The sequence below is a fragment of the Hippopotamus amphibius genome, chromosome 6 (genome assembly GCF_030028045.1).
Source record: "Hippopotamus amphibius kiboko isolate mHipAmp2 chromosome 6, mHipAmp2.hap2, whole genome shotgun sequence".
NCBI classification, from domain to species: domain Eukaryota; kingdom Metazoa; phylum Chordata; class Mammalia; order Artiodactyla; family Hippopotamidae; genus Hippopotamus; species Hippopotamus amphibius.
In genome coordinates, this window is record NC_080191.1 from 145,056,483 (window position 1) to 145,078,376 (window position 21,894).

Genomic DNA, 21,894 nt, shown 5'->3' on the forward strand with positions numbered 1-21,894 from the left:
AAAATCTAGGTAACAAAACAGAGATGAGGAAAACCAAAAATAAAGCCAGATTTTCTTTCCACATAAACATATTTCCAAAGGAACAAAGTTAATGACAACAAGTTATTTCTTTAAGTTAAAGAACAAATACATGGTAACTGGCCAATTATTTACTGATTTCATAGAGTATTAGAGTTTCACTTGCTGGGGCTTAACAAGAATCTACATGTTCCTACTCTGAAAATTTTCTCAGCAGGCATTGTTCACAAAAAATACAGAAATGAACTTGCCAAAAAAACCTGCCTCTTCTTACTGCTTCTTCTATTGTATGCACAAAAAGCATGTCAGGACGACTCATAGGAAACATTTCCAAATCAAGGCCATGTTTGTATGCCTGGGGGCCAGCCTTCAGCTTCCCCTTTTTAGGAAAAAAATTCTTATATTCTCAAGCTGAGACATGAAGAATCAAGCTTTAAAAAGCAAAAATATAAAACAAATTATTATTAGAATTATCTTACTAAAGACCAATATAATTCTTAACTTACTAGTCATACACACACATATATACAGTTATACACAATGTCACATTAAATAGAATGAATTAATAAATATGCAACTTGAAAAATAAGTTTTAATGAAATGCTTAAAATTAGATAAATCATTAAAAAGACAGAAAGAAAAACATTCCTAACACCATACACAAAAATAAATTCAAAATGGATTAAAGATCTACATATAAGGCCAGACACTATAAAACTCCTAGAGGAAAACACAGGCAGAACACTCTATGACATACATCAAAGCAAGATCCTTCTGGACTCACCTCCTAGAATCATGGAAATAAAATCAAGAAGAAACAAATGGGACCTCATGAAACTTAAAAGCTTTTGCACAGCGAAAGAAACCATAAACAAGACTAGAAGGCAACCCTCAGAATGGGAAAAAATAGTTGCCAATGAAACAATGGACAAAGGATTAACCTCCAAAATATACAAGCAGCTCACGCAGCTTAACACCAAAAAAGCAAATAACACAATCCACAAATGGGCAGAAGACCTAAATAGACATTTCTCCAATGAAGACATACAGATGGCCAACAAACACATGAAAAGATACTCAACATCACTAATCATCAGAGAAATGCAAGTCAAAGCCACAATGAGGTATCACCTCACACTGATCAGAATGGCCATCATCACAAAATCTGGAAACAACAAATGTTGGAGAGGGTGTGGAGAAAAGGGAACTCTCCTGCACTGTTGGTAGGAATGTAAGTTGGTACAGCCACTATGGAAAACAATTTGGAGGTTCCTTAAAAAACTACAAATAGAACTACCATATGATCCAGTCATCCCACTACTGGGCATATACCCAAAGAAAACCATAATCCAAAAAGAAACATGTACCATAATGTTTATTGCAGCACTATTTACAATAGCCAAGACATGGAAGCAACCTAAATGCCCATCAACAAATGAATGGATAAAGAGAAGATGTGGCATTTATATACAATGGAATATTACTCAGCTATAAAAAGGGATGAGATGGAGCTATATGTCATGAGGTGGATAGACCTAGAGTCTGTCATACAGAGTGAAGTAAGTCAGAAAGAGAAAGACAAATATTGTATGCTAACTCACATATAGGAAATCTAAAAATGGTACTGATGTACTCAGTGACAAGACAAGAACAAGGATGCAGATGCAGAGAATGGACTGGAGAACTCGAGGTTTGTGGGGGTGGGGGGTGAACGGGAAGCTGAGACAAAATGAGAGAGTAGCACAGACATATATATACTACGAACTGTAAAATAGATAGCCAGTGGGAAGTTGCTATATAACAAAGGGAGTTCAACTCGAGGATGGATGATGCCTTAGAGGACTGGAACGGGGAGAGTGGGGGGGACTCGAGAGAGGGTGGGGGGGGAGTCGAGGGAGGGAGGGAATACGGGGATATGTGTATAAAAACAGATGATTGAACTTGGTGTACCCCCCAAAAATAATAAATAAATAAAATTATAAAAAAAAAAGAAAGAAAAACAAACTGACAAAAGGACAAGGCGACCATCTCTCTAAATTTTCCATACTTTTTTCCCAAGACCTTGGATATAAAAATATATAGCTGCCATAGTAGCTGCTAGAACCATCAAGTAAATACAAATGGCATAATTTTTTCATTTAATTTTTTTAAAGAAATGAAATCCCAGTGGATATATGATGAATATTTTCAAAAAGCCAAGCATTACTTGCATATCCATGAGAAAAATTTTAAATGTCCAAGCCTAGCCATGGATCCATGTTCTGAATCATTCTAGCTTTTTCTTAACCCACATAAATTAGTCTATAAAATTAAATCCTGTATTTTGTCACATGTGCTTTTGCTGCTAAAATCAGCGTATTAAATGTTGAAATACTTCAGTAGAGAAGTTCTACTTATTCTATGTCACTGAAAGAGTGGTCATAAAAATCCAACAGAAAAGCCTTCCGCTTTAACGAATACTTCATTTATGTTCTATCTCTTAACAGCAGCACCTGTAAAATTATTACATCCCCCAGAAAGCCTGTGAACAGAAGGTGCTTGAGAAAAAGTTTGTGGATTAAAAGAACATATATACTTGCTGCCTTTTGTTTACAATTTATGCTTACAATTTATGCTACGTGCCTTTTCATTATGAACTCATACCTTTTGCCAAGAAAACTCAAATATGACTAAAATTATGTTATTTAATGTTAATCTTTTTAAAAGTCTATGTCAAAATAATTCTTCAGATGAAAGAAGCTTTCTTCTTTTATCTCACACTGTACCAATTTTGAAATTGACTATGGTAGATAGGGTCATCACTCCTAATTTTTCACCCCTCACTGCTTACATACCCACACCCTGCCACCCAGGCAGTAGTAGTGCTTACTGCTGTGGACGGAGTATTCTCCTCCACTCCAATGCATCAATGCTGGGATTGACTATGTGTCTTACTCGGTCAATGGGATGACAGAAATCAGAGTGAGCCGGTTCCAAGCTTTTCTACGCCTAGATCCAGACAAATCAGGCCCAGGCAAGCCCAGTCCACAACGGTCAAATCACAAACAAACTGCAGACCTGTGACCATGAATATGCTTATTCTTTTATGTAACTGAGATTTTGAAACTATAACAAAACAAAAATACATGGATGCTCAGTATCTTTATATGGCTACTCATGTAACATTAGTTGAATCAAAACATACCTCCTCTGATTACCTATTCTAAATTAATAATAATAATTTTCTTTGGCTATCGTCTACTTCAGAAAACAGAATCAGACAGAATCCTTTTTAAAAAAGGAATTTTTAAAGAAAAAGTTGTCACAGAAAGACATTCTATGAAGTCTAATTTTCAGAAATAAACTACAATATGCTGAATAAACTATATTTTAAGAAACCCAAGTTATAATTTTGTAACCTCAGATGTGTCTACAATTTACCAAGCAGTTCTCAAAAAGAACTGAAAGTAACCCATCTCCCTAACTATCTGATATACTCCAGAACTGCTCATCTTGTTTTTCGAGCAGGTCCTAAATAGCTTCCTTTCAAAACACAGAGGTAGAGAACAAATGTATGCATACCAAGGGGGAAAAGAGGAGAGGGGAGAAATTGGGAGACTGGGATTGACACATATACACTATTGATACTATGTATAACACAGACAACTAATGAGAACATTATGTATAGCACAGGGAACTCTACTTAATGCACCGTGGTGACCTAAATGGGAAGGAAATCCAAAAAAGAGGGGATATATGTGTATGTATAGCTGATTCATTTTGCTGTACAGTAGAAACTAACACAACATTGTAAAGCAACTATATTCCAATAAAAATTAATTAAAAAAAAAACCTCACAGTAAGCAGTGTCAGGAGGGGTAACCAGCATAAATTAGTAAAATCTTGAATTAAAGTTTAGTAAGTACAGTTTTGTTATTTTTGAGTACTAATACTTTTAGGGTCTGCCTGAATCACAAGATAGGAATCATCTGTTAATTCTGTGGCTAGAAGGATATCTTTCCTTTTTATGCTCCTATGTGATTTAGAAATCTATTCATTTAAAAAGTAGGGTAGATTTTTGCATACACAAATATTGTACTAATTTTCTTCTGTCATAATTTGCATGAATACAAACTGTAGCATACACAAGTTCAATTAAGACAAGTTATAAAAGTAATATTAATGAGATTTTCATGAATCAATTTCAAGAACATCACTGACTTTTTAGCCATTTATATATAATAAAGCAAAACGGTACTGTGAAAATCATGCATTAATAAATAGCTGAGCAGGAGTCACTACAAATAATTATTTTCATTACTGTTCACTTCAGCTAGCATCTCAGAATTCAAAAATGACAATATTTTAGCTTAGAAAGGTTCTTAAGGCTAGTTCAACCACCCACTGGATATTTAAGTTAACTCTATAACACTCTTCCCAAATACTCAGTTATCCTCTGGACCCTTCCAGTGAGAGGCAGTGTTCCCAAATCAGGGGGATTGTGAATGTGTTTCAGGAAATTAGTAAAAGGCAGTAATGGGGTCTGCTGTAATTTCCACTTTTTAAATAAAATAATTACTTTAAAAATGACTCTTTTACACAATACAAATGGGAAAAGAATGTTATCAAAAGAGCATGAATGATGGTGTACAGAGAAAAGTCAGCTCACATCTGGACAGACCCTTGGGCAGCTTATCCTTATCCTTGGTTGAAAAATGACACCAATACTTGCATTGTGAACGTTAAGTTTTAGTTGTTTTTATTTTGGGTCATATTTTAAAATTTGCACAGATAATAGCCCAGTGCATACAGACAGGATGCTTAAGGATATTAAATCAGCACTACCAGAAGGGAAATAACAAGATAATTTTACAAATGCACTCAAAATAGTCCTTAAGTTGCATTTTCTTACTCAAAACAGTCAAGGACATCAAGAAGCGGCTAGCCCTTAAAAAAAAGAAGTCCAAAGGAACTAGAGCATTCATAGCAGCAGAACTATTACTCAAATGTTTATCAATAGCAGAATGGATAAACTGTGATAGACATAAGATGGCACACTAAAAAAGGGAACAATCTATAACTACAGGTAATAGCTTGGATGAATCTCACAAACAATGTTAATAAAAAAAAGTCAGAAACAAGATTACATATTGTTTGATTTCATTTAAAGTATAAAAACAGGTAAAATCAATTCACAGCAATTTTCCTTAGGGGGCAGGGGACAGTTAGTGACTGAAAGGGGCTCAGGGAAACTTTTGGGGTGCTGGTATTGTTATGTGTTTTGATCAGGTTGCTGATTATACAAATGTGTTTACATATGTGTTTATGAAAATTCATCAAACTGCCTTGCTTACAATTTGTACACTTTTATGTATGTATGCTACAATTTATAATAACTAAAATATAAAAAAATAGTAAATGTTAGACTTGATTGGGCTATTCACGTGCCTGGTGTTTTCTGTGTTAAGTGTTTGATTTCTTCCTTATCACGTCAAATATAGGAACTCACTACATTAAGTGTAAAAGTAATTTTGTCTAGTTTTAGAGCTATAACATATAGCTAATTTTAGACTACATTTTAATACACATCTTTGTCAAAATCAAATACAATGTTACTTTGAATGTGTTAAAAACTGTTTTCTTACACAAATAATTGAGACAACTAAATGGTCAGTGTCACTTAAAATGAGAAAAATTAATTTAGTCTTTTTATATCATGGATATTAATTATATTATCTTTTAAATTACCTTTATTATATGACCACTGATAATACACAAAGCTAAATTTTCATTTATATAAAATCACTTCTGTAGCAGGTGCCATGCAAAAATGAGGACAAATAAGCTCCTGTAGGAGTTAGTGAGGTTGTCTGGTATAATGAAAAGGTTTCAAGAATTAGAAGGAGAGCTGGGCAACAATGTAGTAATAGAGAAAAAATACGGTTAGAACCGTGGATATCAGCTGACAAATTCCAGACTTTCCACCGGGAAGCTGTATGAGCTTTGTCAGGTCAACACTGTCCAAGAGGAGTACGCCGTGAACCACATCTGTAATTCTTAGATTTCTAGCAGCCAGATTTTAAAAGGTAGGAAGTATATGTGCACTGCAATACACCAATGAAATCTAACGCGACCCAAGAGTTAATCGATATGTAGTGCCACCAAAACAAAAAAGTTGTGTTGAACAGAAAAATATTTCACAGTGCTTCAGCTTTCAATTTTAAGCTTAAATTACTTAAAATACGCAATTCCATTGCTCAGTCACACACTAGCTGCACTGCTTCCGCCCCATAGGACCAGTGGCTACCACACTGGACAGCCCCGTTGTCAAGCCATTCGGATCTCTCTGAGGCTCGCTTTCTTCACTGATAAACTAAACAAGTTATTCAAGAGGAAGAATTCCCAGTGGAACTTTTTGCCAACCAAAGCCCACATGCCCCACTGAAAACACAAGCCACACAGGAATGCAGTGCAGTGTTGAGGGATCCTTTTGTTTGACCTTTCAAATAGAGTCGGAAATCCGGATGTTTACATAAAATATCCTTTTTTCCATGTAGACAACTACCATGAAATTTTTCCGAGCACTGTGTGGGCCAAACCGAAACATACCCATATGCTGTTCTTTGCAACCTGGGTTCCACAAACATTCTTTCCTGCTTTTCCAATCTGTGATTTATTTAGGAGTGATTTGGCTTCTACAGCTGGAAGCTAAAAAACACAGCTGGAGAATCAGTTGAGTGGTGAGCTTCAAAGGCCCCTGTGAAGTTAAGGTGAAGCTACAGAGCTTGTGGTGAAAGTCAGCAGGATGCCGGTGTGGGCGCGTGCCATGTCTACACCCCAGGTTGCGGAGGAGTCTGAGAAAGAATCATCCGGAGGGAAGGGACAGCCCAAGCCCCTAATTCTGGAGTAAGGACAACGTGCCAGAGAGAGATGGAGAGGGTGGTGAAGCCGAGTTCACCACGCTGACTACCACTCTTATCACCCTGGGATTCAATCCTGTGGAGCCTGCCTCCAACCTCCAGGGCACGTGAGATGCAGAAAGGAACAAGGTAAACGTGCCGTTGACAGCTGAAAGCTGCAGAGCTGAAGCAGGAAGTGGTAGCATGAGCAGCCAGCAGCACCTTCTGTGGACACGGAGACGCGAACTGGTAGGGGATGGCAGGCAAGGAGACCAGTCCTCAAGTCCAGCTGCGCTACCATCGGGGAATATTCTTAACTCTGAGGAGGCAAAGTAAGCTCTCTTTTGTAAACAGGTACTGTCAAAACGTCCTTTTAGTTCCAGGGCGAGGGAGCCTCAGAAACTGAGGATTAGTAAGAGTCCTGAGTCAGGATTCAAGAAATTTGAGCACTAATCCCAAGAATGGCACTATCTCGCTGTGTGACGTCTGTTTCCACAAATGTAAAATGGTAATAAGATTGCATATTGCTTTACTCAACATCATAGGGTTTTCAGGACCAAATGATACTATGAATTTAAAGTAATCTGAAAAACATAAATTTCTCATGTGATAGCAAGTTTTTTAAAAATTATTTACTAAGCAAATACTAGTGGATTCTAGGAATGCAATTTATTAAACGTCATTTAAATCTCTAATCAGGATTCTTACATTTGAGGGGGGTGGAGTGGGTTTGGGCTTTAGAGGACTAGCAGTGAGCACTGACGACCCCATTACAAACGTGGCCACCTTCTAGAGGGTTCATGGGGTGGAATCAGGGGAGGTCAAATTCCAAGATGGACTTAAAAAAACCTCAGAAGGGGGAATCTGCCCTAAAGCAGTGGTTCTTAACCTTTTTCAGGTCACCGATGCTTTGAGGATCCGATAAAAGCTATGGCATCTGTCTTGGAAAAAGGCACGTATACAAAATTGACATAAATTTTCAGAAAATTCATGGACCCCCACGGATCCCAAATTAAAAATGCCACCCTTAAGGAAGAGAGGGTCGCAGACAAGACACACAATGTGGTCTTAGGACTGAGTTGTTGCCGGGTAGGAGGCAGTTTTGAGAACAGCTGGAGGCCGACAATAAAAACAAAGCAGTCTTTCTTTAAAGGCTCAGCCTCTGCTCAAAGCATTGCTACCGTGGGACCCTCAGATGAAGACTTCTTGGGGGCTAAAAGAGGGGTCTCACCTGTACTCATAAATACTATCATTCTAGCTAACTGGGTTAGTAGCTGCTGCTTCCTGGGGCAGTTTCAACAGAAAAGAGCACCTGTAGCTTAATCCATATGGACCCTAACCAACCCAGGGAGCAAAAGGTAAGTGAGAAAAAACAATATGCAGCCTGTTAAGTCTCCCTAAGAACCACACTGCACATGGTAGGACTATGCTGTAGAACATGTAGGGAATTTTCCCATTTTGGTTTTTGAGACAGAGAACAGAGACCACGTGTCCCAAGGGACTTACAATCTATGAGAGTATCACCAAGAGAAGATGTCTCCAGCAACCTAGCCTAACAGTGAGGATCACAGCAGCAATCTGGCACCCACATAGATAGCAGGGGGGCAGGAAGAGAATTACTGATTCCTAGAAATTCAACAGCAACTTTTCACTGACAAGAATGGAACTCTCCTTGATTTTTATTTGTCATTTTTCCCTTCTTGCTTTTAATAACTTTTTTCTGTCTTTAATTTTTGTCCATTTGACTACTATATGTCTTGGCGTGTTTCTCCTTGGGTTTATCCAGCCTGGGACTCTCTGTGCTTCCTGGACTTGGGTAGCTATTTCCTTTCCCATGTTAGGGAAGTTTTCAACTATAATCTCTTCCAGTATTTTCTCAGGTCCTTTCTCTCTCTCTTCTCCTTCTGGGACCCCTATAATGTGAATGTTGGTGCGTTTAACATTGTCCCAGAAGTCTCTTAGGCTGTCTTCAGTTCTTTTCATTCTTTTTTCTTTTCTACATCAGTGATTATCACCATTCTGTCTTTCAGGTCACGTATTTGTCCTTCTGCCTCAGTTAATCTGCTATTGGTTCCTTCTAGTGCATTTTTTATTTCAGTTATTGTGTTGCGTATCTCTGTTTGTTTGTTCTTTAATTCTTCGAGGTCTTTGGTAAACTTTTCTTGCAACTTTTCGATCTTTGCCTCCAATCTTTTTTCAAAGTCCTGGATCATCTTCACCATCATTATTCTGAATTCTTTTTCCGGAAGAGTGCCTATCTCCTCTTCATTTAGTTGTTTTTCTGGGGTTTTATCTTGTCCCTTCATCTGGTACAAAGTCTTTTGCCTTTTCATTTTCTCTTTCTGTGGCTGTGATTTTCAGTTCCACAAGATGAAATACTGCTGATACTGCTTGATTCTGCTGTCTGCCCTCTTGTGGAGGAAGCTGTCTAGGAGGCTCCTGGGTACTTCCTGATGGGAGGGACTGATGGTGGGTTGGGCTGGGTGGGTGGAGCTCAGTAAAACTTTAATCTGATTTGGTGGGTGGAGCTCAGTGACACTTTAATCTGCTTGTCTACCAATGGGTGGGGCTGTGTTCCCACCCTGGTGGTTGTTTGGCCTGAGGCGACCCAGCACAGGAGCTTACAGGCTCTTTGGTGGAGCTAATGGTGGACTCTGGAAGGGCTCAGGCCAATGAGCACTTCTCAGAACCCCTGCCGCCAGTGCCCCTGTCTCCTCGGTGAGACACAGCTGCCCCCCACCTCTGCATGCAACCCTCCAACACCAGCAGGTAGGTCTGGTTCAGTCTCCTATGGGGTCACTGCTCCTTCCCCCTGGGTCCTGGTGAGCACACTTTTTTGTGTGTCCTCCAAGAGTGGCGTCTCCGTTTCCCCCAGTCCAGTGGAGGTCCTGCAATCAAATCCCACTGGCTTTCAGGGTCTGATTTCCCGGGGATTCCTCCTCCCGTTGCTGGACCGCCAGGTTAGGAAGCCTGACGTGGGGCTCAGAACCCTCAGGACTTCTGCGGTATAACTGTTCTCCAGCTTGTGAGTCACCCACCCAGCATTTATGGGATTTGATTTTAACGCAATTGCGTCCCTCCTACCGTCTCACTGCGGCTTCTCCTTTGTCTCTCGATGTGGGGTGGTTTTTTTTGGTGAGTTCCAGTGTCTTTCTGTCGATGGTTGTTCAGCAGTTAGTTGTAATTCCGGTGCTCTTGCAAGAGGGAGTGAGCGCACGTCCTCCTACTCCACCACCTTGATTCTTCTCCTCTCCTTGATTTTTGAATGAAGTATGGCCTCAAACATTTTGACAAAATATTCTCTATCCTCTTCCTAATCCAATCTCTTATAGAAATATGTTTAGGAAAGTACAATGGAAGTCAAACGGAAAACATAAATATTCATCTGATGTAACTCTAATTACTAAAGTATGTGTGGAAGAGTGAGGCCATACTATGAATTTAAAACTACAATTGTTCAGAAAATATTTAATGACTTTTTTCATAATACATTCATATGCTCTATTTTTTATTTTATCAATATCACAAAAGAACACCCTCATATATTGCAATATTTAAAACCTGACTTTCAAAATAGGGATGAATGAATAAGTTGAAATTGCTAGTCATGCAATTAATGCTCTTTCTTTAAATCAAAGATATTTATCTTTCTAAGACCAGTTGAACTCCATTAAAAAATATATCTTCTGATTATCAAATAATGAGGTCTTCACCAAGGATTGCGGGCTATATTAAGTCAGAAAGAACATTCAAAAGCAAGTGAAAATACTTTATGAACAAACACACTGCACTGCATTCCTATCTACTTGCCAAAGATATACAGTCATTTGTAGGAGTGGGAAATTTTCACAAATTGTCAATGGGTTTTGAAACTCCCCAAGGACAGGATGGCTTCCACTTTGGGATTTCCCCTCACAGCCTCCCAGTTAGGTTTGCACTTGAGACAGTTACCTGGAAATCTCTTCTAATTTTAATTCTTCCAGGTCAGATGGTTTAAACACCGCACAATTTCCCTCTGCAGTGCCATGATTTCAAATGCCACTTCTTACTAACATATGTCAAATTAAATGGTAAATCACATTTTAATATATAGTAAAGCATTTTTATGAAAGCATCATGTTGGGACATTCCAAGAATATAATTTAGAACAGTGCCTAGTACACAGCAAGTCCTCCAAGTGCTCGAAGAATGTTAGTTTATGAAGACTCTGGTAATGATATTGCTAACGAGGATAATACGTTCTCACCTTGTGGGAGGCAGCTACTAAGAGGGCCCCAGATGATCCTTACTTTCTGTTATTCTTGCCCTTGAGCACAGGCTGAACTTGGTGATTCGATTCTAATGAACAGAATATGGCAGGAAATGATGAGTTATCACCTTCAAGATTAGGTTATCAAAATACTTTTACTTGCATCTTGGCTTCATACAAACCCTCTCTCTAGCTCTCTCTTGGATATCCTGCCCTGAGGGAGGCCAACTATTATGTTGTAATTTCCAGGTGGGAATCACGGAAGTTCCTAAGGAAAGGCCCAGATGAGTGAGACTGGAATTGGATCTTCTGAGGCCTGCCAACAACCACAGTAGTGAATTCTGAAGCAGATGCTTCAGTCCCGGTGGAATTTTGAGATGACGACGACCCTGATCAGCAATTTGCCTGCAACATCGTGAGGCAATTTGCTATGCAACAGGATAACTAATCCCGATGCTGGAAGTGGGGTGCTGCCATGACAAAAATCTAAAAGGTGGCAGCGGCTTTGGAACTGTGAGTGGGCCTAAGAAGAATGCCAGTACAAAGTATCAAGTGCCTTGAACACACTGTTCACAGAATTTTGGACTCTAAAGAGATTTCTATTAAGGGCATGAACAAAAGTGACAAAAATCTTATTGGAAACCAGAGATTACGTAGTGGCAGAAACCAGAGATTACGTAACAACACTTATGTGTAGTTACGTGACCTGCAAACCCGCGCAGTTACATGAGACATTTAAAAAGTTCCAAATGAACTGGATGATTTAGCAAACTGTGAGAAGCTAAATCAGGGGAGGAACTATTAAATAAAAAAGAAGGCAGAACTTGAAGGTTTTGAAAATTCTCAGTCTCTCTAGACAGTAAACAATGCTAAAGTTAAGAAATACTTTTCAAGCAAAGATTACTTTCAGGAAACCATCTGAAAAGACATGGTCTAAAAGTGTGAGACCAAGGGTGTAGTTTCTGATATCCTTTTGGTAAGCCCTGGGAAATGTGGCATCTCAGAGTACTATTCAATTAGACCACAGGATCTCCTACAACTTTCAGGGTGTGACTCTCAGATCCCGTCAATAAGCCTTGGGTAAGTTAAAGGGCATTGTCTCTCCCTTGTCTCTACAGAAACTCAAGGTAGAGAAGAAATCATCTCCAAGATGGGTGTGGTTTTTGTCTAAAAAAGTAAACCTCAACAAGTTTCACAGGAGACCCACAAAAATTCTGAAAGAATTTTCTGAGCAGAAACACTGCCGGTTTGGACTAAAGGAAACAGAGATGGCCCTAAATGAAAAAGGGCCATCGAGACCCAAAATTCTACAGGCAGGAAGCAAGGTGAGGAAACTCAGTGGCAAACACATGCTACCTTTCATGAAAAAGGAAGGATGACTCAGCAGTCTATTGGGTAGAATCAAGAACCATGGAGAATTATTCCCAGGCCTGGACCTAGTTAAGGAACATTTGCCTAACTGGATTTCAGAATTTTCATGCACCAGCAACTCCTACATCCCTTGTACTTTCCGCTTTTTTGAGTAAGAACATGTAGGTATCGTATGCCTGCCCCACTGCTATATGTTGGTTGTGATGAAGTTTAGTTTCACAGATTTACCAATGAAGAGGAATTGTACTTGAGAAGTTGAGAAACTGTATCCAAAGAGCCGTACCCACACCCAGATAAAATTTAGATGATTTCTGGATTTTGAGCTGATACTCACCTATATAGTAAAGAAGATTTATTTTTCATCTTCTAATAAAAGTGATGTTTGACATCAGTACAATTTAACATGTTTTATAGAATCAAACCCTTAAAAAGGATATAAAGTCCTTTTAAAAATTCCCTCCAAATGTTTGTTAATAGGTTGAGCGATTATTGCAGTAGGAAGTATAGATTTACAATATTAAATCTCACTAATGTAAAACTTGATAAACTGTTCTACACTAACCAAACTAAATAATCAAGCAATTTATCCGCTGCCCAATATTAATCTGTTTAGAATATTTTATAGTATCACAGCTATTGTTTAGAGCACACCAGCAATGCCAAAGTTCTCTTACATACCTTAATTTGTAGATTTTTTTTAACAAAAATTCCACTTAGGACTTCCTAGGTGGCGCAGTGGTAAAGAATCCGCCTGCCAATGCAGGAGACATGGGTTCAAGCCCTGCCCTGGGAAGATTCCACATGCCACGGAGCAACTAAGCCCGTGAACCACAACTACTGAGCCTGTGCTCTAGAGCCCGTGAGCCACAACTGTTGAGCCCATGTGCTGCAACTATTGAAGCCCACGCACCTAGGGCCCGTGCTCCTCAACAAGAGAAGCCACTACAATGAGGAGCCTGCGCACCACAATGAAGAGTAGCCCCCGCTCGCAGCAACTAGAGAAAGTCCATGTGCAGCAACGAAGACCCAACGCAGCCAATAAATAAAATAAATACATTTATAAAAAAAAAAAATTCCACTTAAAGAAGCGCTTTAAGTGAGATGTGAAATGGGAAATGGAATGTTTGACTCCCCTAAAATGATTATATATTTTTCTTAAATTCACTTACTCTCAAAGGAAAGGAAATGGTGTCATTTAAATGTTCTAAAATGCCTCATCCTTCAGAATGACACTGCATCTTTCACTTTTTTATTCACTACCTGTCATATTGTGACATTTCATATGTGAAAAATAGCTAAAGCAATATTTTTAAAAATGTCATACTATTATAACAAGCAATTTATTTCATGCCCATGTCCCTCCAGGCTATGAGCCTATTTAGTGAGGCTTATTAGTGTAGGGCAATGGCTGGCATGTCCTCTGGAAAAGCACCCACAGGCCAATAAAAACAAAGAATACAAGTGTGCTATTCAGAAATACACAGCATTGTTTAAAAATAGCAACACCCATTTCTGCTCAAAGTGAGAAGAGGGTGCTGCTGGTCTCCAGAGACAGCAGAGTGCAGTAAGGAATGCGACGTTGTTCTGGAAGTCAGGGTATGTGGGCTCTGGGCTTAGCTTGAGACACATGCTAAGTGATTCATCCTCTTCAGGATTGTTTTCTTAACTGTAAAATTCAGTGTCTGTATCCCTAACTGACTGGCTCACTTAATGCGTTTGTTTCTAAACTTCAGACACACAGGTACTCCTAACATGAGTTCTTATTTTATGCGTGCGAAACCTGTATAGGTAGAATGGATTGCCAAATATTCACTTTTTCCCCCAACATAAACTTCTAAAGAGGGAACTTTACACTACTACTTTGTAAAATGAAAAATCTGACTTAACGTGGCATTGATGGGTGGTAACTATACAATTTAAATACAGTGAAGCAACGAAACAAAGTCTAGCTGTCAGACAGTTGGCTGCCTGAAGTCTGCTCTCTTTGAGAAAACAAATGAGTAACTATATATAGGAGAGAGATTCTAGTACCAAACTGAGAGTTTCTCCTTGACTTGTCAAGAAAACACTGAAAGGGAATTCAAAAGGGCAGAAGTTTTACGTGATGTTACTTCACACGGCATCTGCAGACCACCTAAAATCAACTCCAGTACCAACTAAGATTACCTTTTTCAGCAGCACCAAATGTCCTACGCTCTGGAAGTGCTGCATCAAATAATCACACCTGTTTCTTCTAATTCTAAATTTTATCTTGAATTCTCACACAACCCACCTAACCCACTTTCTCAAAACTGTTAATGTTGTCACAAGAGACACTAAAATAATTTTGAGGGCAACGGAGTACTGAGGAAAGAACACGGGCTAGGAAGTCACATTAGGGTTCCAAGTTCAGATTCATTAGATTTGACCTTGACACTGGCAAGTTAATTAACCCCTCTGAGCCTCAGATTGCTCCTTCACACTAAAATGCTTCAGTCAGGGTTAAGTGAGAAAATGCAAGTAATGTGCTTAGCACAGCACCTGAATGTGGTAGACACTCAATAAATAGTATGTATTTAACATAATTTAATTCCTTCAAGGAAATTTTCAAATTTCTATCAAGATAGGAGTGGCTTGAAAGAAAAAATACAGTTGGCCATTTTTATTTTACAGTAAAGTTATATTATACATAACTTTCACTTCCAAACAAAGCTACAAAACCCACAAACCACTGACTGGCAAAAGTAGCAAAAACATTTTGTCCTAGTGATAAAATAAGAACTCTTAGTTGTCAAAATGAAAAACAGCAACTCTTACATTGCTACCATGTAAAGCGTTCTCAGGTCCTTTCTTACCAAAAAAGGGTCAATACAGAAAAGACAGATTGAGAGTGTCTTTAGTCAGATAAAAGTTGCGGCCAAGTCGGGCACATGGCTCTGAAAAGAGCCACATTTAGACTACAACCAGTGACTCTGTTACCAACTAGACGTAATACACGGTGGGCAAAATAAAAAGCAGCCTAATACTAATTAAGCAACAGCAGTCCTGGTTACCCAGTAAATGTCCTAGTGATGCCCTCTGGGATTCATGCCAGTCACATTAGATGTATTATTTCTAGTACATGCAAGTGTGCAAAGTAGACATTGCTATCTCCAGCGAACTGTGAAGAGGCCGAAGTTCAGAGAGGTGACCTGCTTGCTCAAGGTCACTCCACTGGTAAACACCAGAGTTGCATTCAAACAGTATCAGATGCCAAACCCACTCGCCCTTCACTATTCCCTGTTTCTTTCTTTTTAGGACATGAAGAGGTGGGCAAGAATCTTCCCCAATGCTTTGAAATGTCATAAACTGATGTTAGTCCCCTTCTCTCTCTTTCTCTCTCTCTCCCGTTTTCTAGTTTCTCTCAAATCCTTTGCATTTTGGTACTTCCAGCTTCAGTCTTCATTCTCAAACTCCAGTTCACTCATTCCTTAAGTCTCTAAAACCTGGTCTTATGTCCCAGCTCTTGGTAAGGCAGGAGGGAATTTTAAAAGGTCAAGATAGGGTTTCCAATCTACTTGGATGTAGTGAACTGTATAACATACCTGGGTCTTCGACCTCAGACTTAAACAAAAGGCTCAGAGATAACGAGCGATTCTCTCCCCTGGTCCACCAATATTGGTGAGTTCCAATTTATTGGAATGACTACGGCAGGTACAATGTGTGCAATCATACATATTCGTGCACGTCACGTATATTTAACAGAATGCTTAATTGAGTCATATTTTCAAAAGCTATCTAGACGCTTTTATCTTCTATTTAGAGAATGAGTTTTAAGGCAGGGTTTTACATACAAATAAAACTGACAAAGAGCTTTTATTTCTGTTCCATTTTTTAAATATAACAGAATTAAACAAAAACAGCTTGATACATTTTGCCTTTTAACTGCATGATGTATGTACTTGAGTGAAAATGTCCATTTAATAGACAATATCTAATTGATGTTTATAAGTCCTAACTTGGCACATGAAGATGAGTTTCTCTACTGTGCACTGCCTATACTTGTGAGGCTAAATTAGTGAGGTCTGTGAACCACTCTGTTGTACATGAGGTTCCCCAATAATCCAAAATGCAAGTATCACCCTTCTAAGCACTGTACACCCGCTAACACTACTGGTCCTATGACAACCTATCATAAGCACCATTATCCTGATTATTACACATGATGAAAGCAAGTCACAGAGATGTTAAGTAACCCAAGATCACCCAGCTGGTAACAAACAAACAAAAAGATAGCAAGACATCAAATCCAAGAGCTCTGACTCAGCTCACACCCACTACATGTCACTGCCCACCATATACAAGCACATTCATTGGCAGAGAGCAAATACCACATAGGTATAGACCTATATATTTACTGGACACATACTGCAATCCAAGCACTTGGCACTGGAGATGAAAGAATTTTAAAAAATGCTGGCCCTGGGCTGAAGGAGACTTTTTTGTTAAAAGCAGATTCAGGGTAGGTTGAGACAGTATGTTTTCCTGCTCAGGCAAACAGGCCGTCCTACGTCTCACGTGAACATAAAGCAAAGGACAACTAACATGAAAAACCACTTCACCCTTAGAGGCGCCAAGTGTGTTTATTTCAAATAACTGTAACACACTTATCTGGACTAGGAGCACAGAAGGCGTCGTATGAACCTTTTCTTGATGGTTTCTAGTCATCACTGGGAAGACCAAGAGCGCTGCAATAGTGTAACACAGTGCTTAAGAATGAGGGGCTGTTTGCCCCTATTTTTTAAAAAAATTTAAACAGTTACATCGCTCACCCAGATCTTATTGCACAAGGTTACTGCCTACCTCTGGCAATCACACCCTCTCCTAATCAGACATGATATAAAGAGAGTTAATTAGTAACCAGATGAATTCTAAATTAAAACTGTCAGGGAGGGTCCCTTCTCCACAGTAAAGTACTTGGATTTATGCCAGTCTACCTATTTTCTTTGATGTTCACTTAGCACAACAAAAAAGGAACTAATTACAAAAACAAATTCTGCCAATTTCAAAATTTTACCCATGGCAACCCTGGGAAGAGAAAGAGATCAAATATCTTATCCCAAACAGGGGCGGTAATGACAACAACAGCTAATCTTGAATGAGCGGTACCTACTATGTGCTAGGTATGTACTAGGAGCTTCATAGGCATTAATTATTTTATCCTCACAGTATTTTATAAAATAGGTCATTCTAATCTCCATTATATAAATAAGAAAAGTGAGGTCCAAGATCACAAAAAGTTGCAGGGCTAGAATCTGAATCACATGCTTGGGGTAAAAGAAAAAAAAACCTCAATTGTCTTTGCAGCCAAGCCGGTGAAGTAAATGTGTGAATCAGTTCAGTCTTAAGATTACAGAGCTGTGGTTCTCAACCTTGCCTGCACATTGCAATCACCTGGGGAGATTGCCAGGTGGGTTCCACCCCACAGATTGGGACTTAATTGGGCTGGGAGCTGCCCAGGTGATTCTAATGGGCAATCAAAGCTGAGAACCACTGTTTATAGACACAGAAAATGGTGCATGGCTCCAAAAGAGGTTTTGTTTTTTGTTTTTTGTTTTTAATTTTAAGTTAACTAAACACTGAGCTGGTCAAAGGTTGTCACTACTGCCTCTGCCACCAGAGGTAACCTCTGCCCCACTCCTCAGTAAAACTAAGGAACACTATGTGTGGAAGACAGAGAGACTAGCGGACACAGACATTCATTTTTAGTGGAGTGGGTATTGCCAAGTCTTAAACTTTCCCCATGTCACCCCCACCATTTCCTATTTATGGAACTGTTCTACTCCAAAATGCACTTGGAGTTAGACATAACCTACTTTCAGAATAATGTCTGGTGTACAACCCATTATTAAACTGAAGATAACCTAAATATGTTCATTTAACAAATGTGTACCTTCAGATTACATGGCCAAACTAAACTTTTTCGAGAGGCTTTAAAAAAAAAAAAAAAAAAAGGCCACTCATAATTAACTCTGATTTTAATCCAAGCCAGGTCCAGAGGTCTCACATAACTAAACAAGTCTTAAGAAGGGCGAGTCTAACGTCCTAAAAACAAATACATGCTGGTGGTACATAGTACCGCCGAGGACAATGTCATTTGACATCAGGAAAGGGAAGCAAAAGCTGCGTGCCATCGGAAAACCTTCATTTAATGGTCTGCGTATGGAAAATCCAAAATAAAGGCTACAGAACACACCTGTGAAAAAAGAATTTCAAAAAAGAAGAAGAGGAAGAAGAAGAAGAAACTGCAGCCTGCTTGGGCAATAAGTCTTCACGCACAATTATCTTGCAATTGAGCAGCACCACAAGAGGAAATGGCAAAAGAGTGAAGAAAGACACGGACTGTAAGACCACTCATTCAAACTAGCGACAACATTTCTTTTCATCTCCTGCAGCAAAGCAAATGTTGTGTATTTTCCTGGTCTTGTATGACCACTTACCACCCCTCTCCCCCACTACCGCCACCAAAAGAAGGCCAATAAAAGGAGAAAAGACACGGAGGTTGATTTTCTAAAGGGAATACTGCAACTAAGGCCATGACCCAGAAATCAGGGCCTCCTCAGTCAATGAGTTCCAGCACTGGAAGCTGAGGCAAATGTGCCACCCGGGCAAAATATTTTATTATTGTTATTATTATTTTTTTCTTTTTCAAAGAGCAGATAAGGAAGTGAAGTCTGAGAAAGCAGACAAAAGTGCTTGGGACTAGTTTTCTCACCACAGTTAAAATTTGTTTATTGATTGAATAAAGATATACATCAACCCCCTCCTGAGTGTCAGGCACTATGCCATGCTGAGGATGTATTGGTGAATGTGACAGCACCTGCTCTCATGAGTCTCCTGAACTAAGAGAACAAGGCACCAACCTTGTAAAATCCACCATATACACCCTTTCGGTCACGTGTGTGAAAATCCAGTCCTGCTATAGTGCTACTGGATGGCAAATTTTTCCCTTGGTGTAACTGCACTAAATTTCACAGGGAAGCCGCTGGTGTCTTCTACGTAAACAAATAAGTAAATAAATATCCATACTTTGTATACCAACAGTAACTCATGAGTAAATTTCAACAAGTTTTAAAGCAAAAAATTTTTAACCTAAGACTGAATCAAAACAGATTTTCCTTTTGAACCAAGCCCAGCTCACATATTTTCATTGCCTGTAGCTACATAGCTTCAGTACGATAAAAATACTTCCTTTACTTCTAAGCTGGGAAAAGCAAATAAGACCAAGAATCAGCTGTGTATCCTTTCCTCTCATCTTTTTTTTTTTTACTAGAAAACATTCTAAATAGCTAAAGCAACGAAAAGGCATCTGTTTTATATTTGTATAAATATACACTGACAGAAACCATCCATGCAGCTTGTATCTTCCTAGTAATATGAAATAAGCTATGTTTGCATTATCAGCAAAGACTGTCAACATTTCACTACTCACAGCCCTTTACTATTATTACTTTTTTGGTTGGAGAAAGGGCTGCATACGTGTTGAAAACTAACCACAAGTACAAGAAAAAGCTTTCAAAAATATGTAAAGGATGACTCTGCTCTTAACAAGGCCACATGGTGCTTACTTCGCAGCCATGAGGCATTTATGTTACTGAAATTTACATTAAATGGGATTCTAAAATAAAAGGATAGGAGCTTTAAGTCTTTCTGGGGGTATTTCTCACGTTGTGTTTGCTGTGTGTCTGGCAAAGTGAAAAACCAGGCTTCTCCTCTTGCAATTCCCAAGGCTAACTGCAACACACACACACACACACACACACACACTCACCTACCCACCCACCTCCCTCCCTCCCTACCTCCCTCTCTGGCACAAACTGAAAGTTACTCAGGAAGACAAACCTTTTTTTCTTTTTCTAAAAATATACCTGCAGGATGGTGAACAGTAGCATGGACTTTCCCAACACATCCAACATCTCTAAAGTCACACTACTGAGTTAACAGAAATAAGAAACCAGCAGGTCTAGGCTCCATTCTACTGAGCCGTTAGTTTGGACCATCGGGTCATGGCTTAATTCCCCTTGAAAAAGCAGCACAGTTTGAGAAATCTCGGCCAAACTCCCCATTTCTTAGGCTACTGACAACGTCAACTGGAAGGCGAATACCTAGAAACCTGGAAACCATGCCCCTCCGAATGGGCTGGCGGGAGCAGAGGCAGGGATCCTGGTTTGTCTGCCCGGATTGCAGCTGAGCCTTTGACAAGTGCTGGGGTAAAAGGCTCAGTGGGTACCCGCCCATCCAATCGCCCAGTGGGACCTGGGCTGGCGCTGCCGATTTCAAATGTAACCGCCCGAGGAAGCGGGAGGATGGGGACGTGTCATCTCCTCTGACACTCCGGGGTGCGGCGGGGCTCGCCTCTGATGTCCCTGAAGGTCAGGGGTGGCGCCCGCAGTGCCAACGGCTCATCAAAGCCACTTTTCCAGCCGGGGCGGGAGGCGCGGGGCAAAGTTGGCCACCGGCCGCGCGCGTCCCGTTAACCGTACCTTGTAACTGGGCGGAAAGGGACTCCTGGTGCTGCTGGTACTTGAGCGCCACCGCCTCGGCTTTCCGCAGCTGCGTCTGCAGCTCGTAGTAGAGCATCGCGCCATAGAGAAAGCCGAACACCACGGTCAGCAGCAGCAGCGTCTGGAAGATCCGCTTCTGCTTTCGCGAGCACATCCCGTTTCCCATAGTCCCACCGGGACCCCGCGCCGCGGCCGTCCTCGCCGCCGCCGTCCCTTCCTCCCCTCGGCCCGAGCGAGCGCCTCAGCAGCGGCCGCCGCAAGAGGTGGCCGGACGCAGCATGAGGAGGAGACGCGAGACACAAAAGCGGGGCCGGAGGGGAAGTGGCGCCCGCTCAGCCCCCGCGCGCCGCGGGGCGCGCAGCCATCGCAGCCGCCCGGGCAGCCGCCGCCGCCAAACTTTTGCGAGGCTGACTCTGCGCGAGTGCCCGGGCCCGGGAGGGGGCCCTCCGCATACTTCTGCGCGGGCTGTCCTCGCGCCGGTCCCCGGACGCCGCCTGCCTTTTTCCCTCCTCCCCACTTTTTGGCCCGGCCGCCCCCGGCGGCGCTCGGAGTCCCGCCCCGGCCGCTCCCCGCCCCCTCGCGGCGGCTCCCGCTGCGCGACTCTGCGGCCACCGAAAGGAGGGGGCGCGCGCCCAACAAAGGGAGCCGGGCTCCCGGGCGGCGCCTCGGCGCGCGGCCCGCGGGGGTGAGGAGCTGGGCGGGGGCCGGCTGCCCAGGCCGGGTTTGGGGGACGGCGGGCCGGTGTCACTGACGGGACTGCCGAGCCTCCGCCGCCGCCGCCTCCCACCCAACTTACGTGTCACCCACGGCCCCGCTGTTCTGGCCAACGGGATTCCGGGAGGAAGTCCCACTCGGG

At 40.9% G+C, this 21,894-nt stretch overlaps 1 protein-coding gene across 4 annotated transcripts in view; it reads right to left on the reverse strand.

Annotated features, from left to right (window-relative positions):
• The window catches only part of GOLIM4 (golgi integral membrane protein 4), a 78,154-nt gene extending 56,950 nt beyond the window's left edge, over window positions 1–21,204 (reverse strand). For all 4 annotated transcript variants that reach the window (XM_057739311.1, XM_057739310.1, XM_057739309.1 and 1 more), the window contains exon 1: window positions 21,018–21,204. In XM_057739311.1, the coding sequence (XP_057595294.1) occupies window positions 21,018–21,204 (187 nt within the window). The remainder of the gene's footprint in view (window positions 1–21,017) is intronic.
• Between the last annotated feature and the right edge of the window lie 690 nt (window positions 21,205–21,894).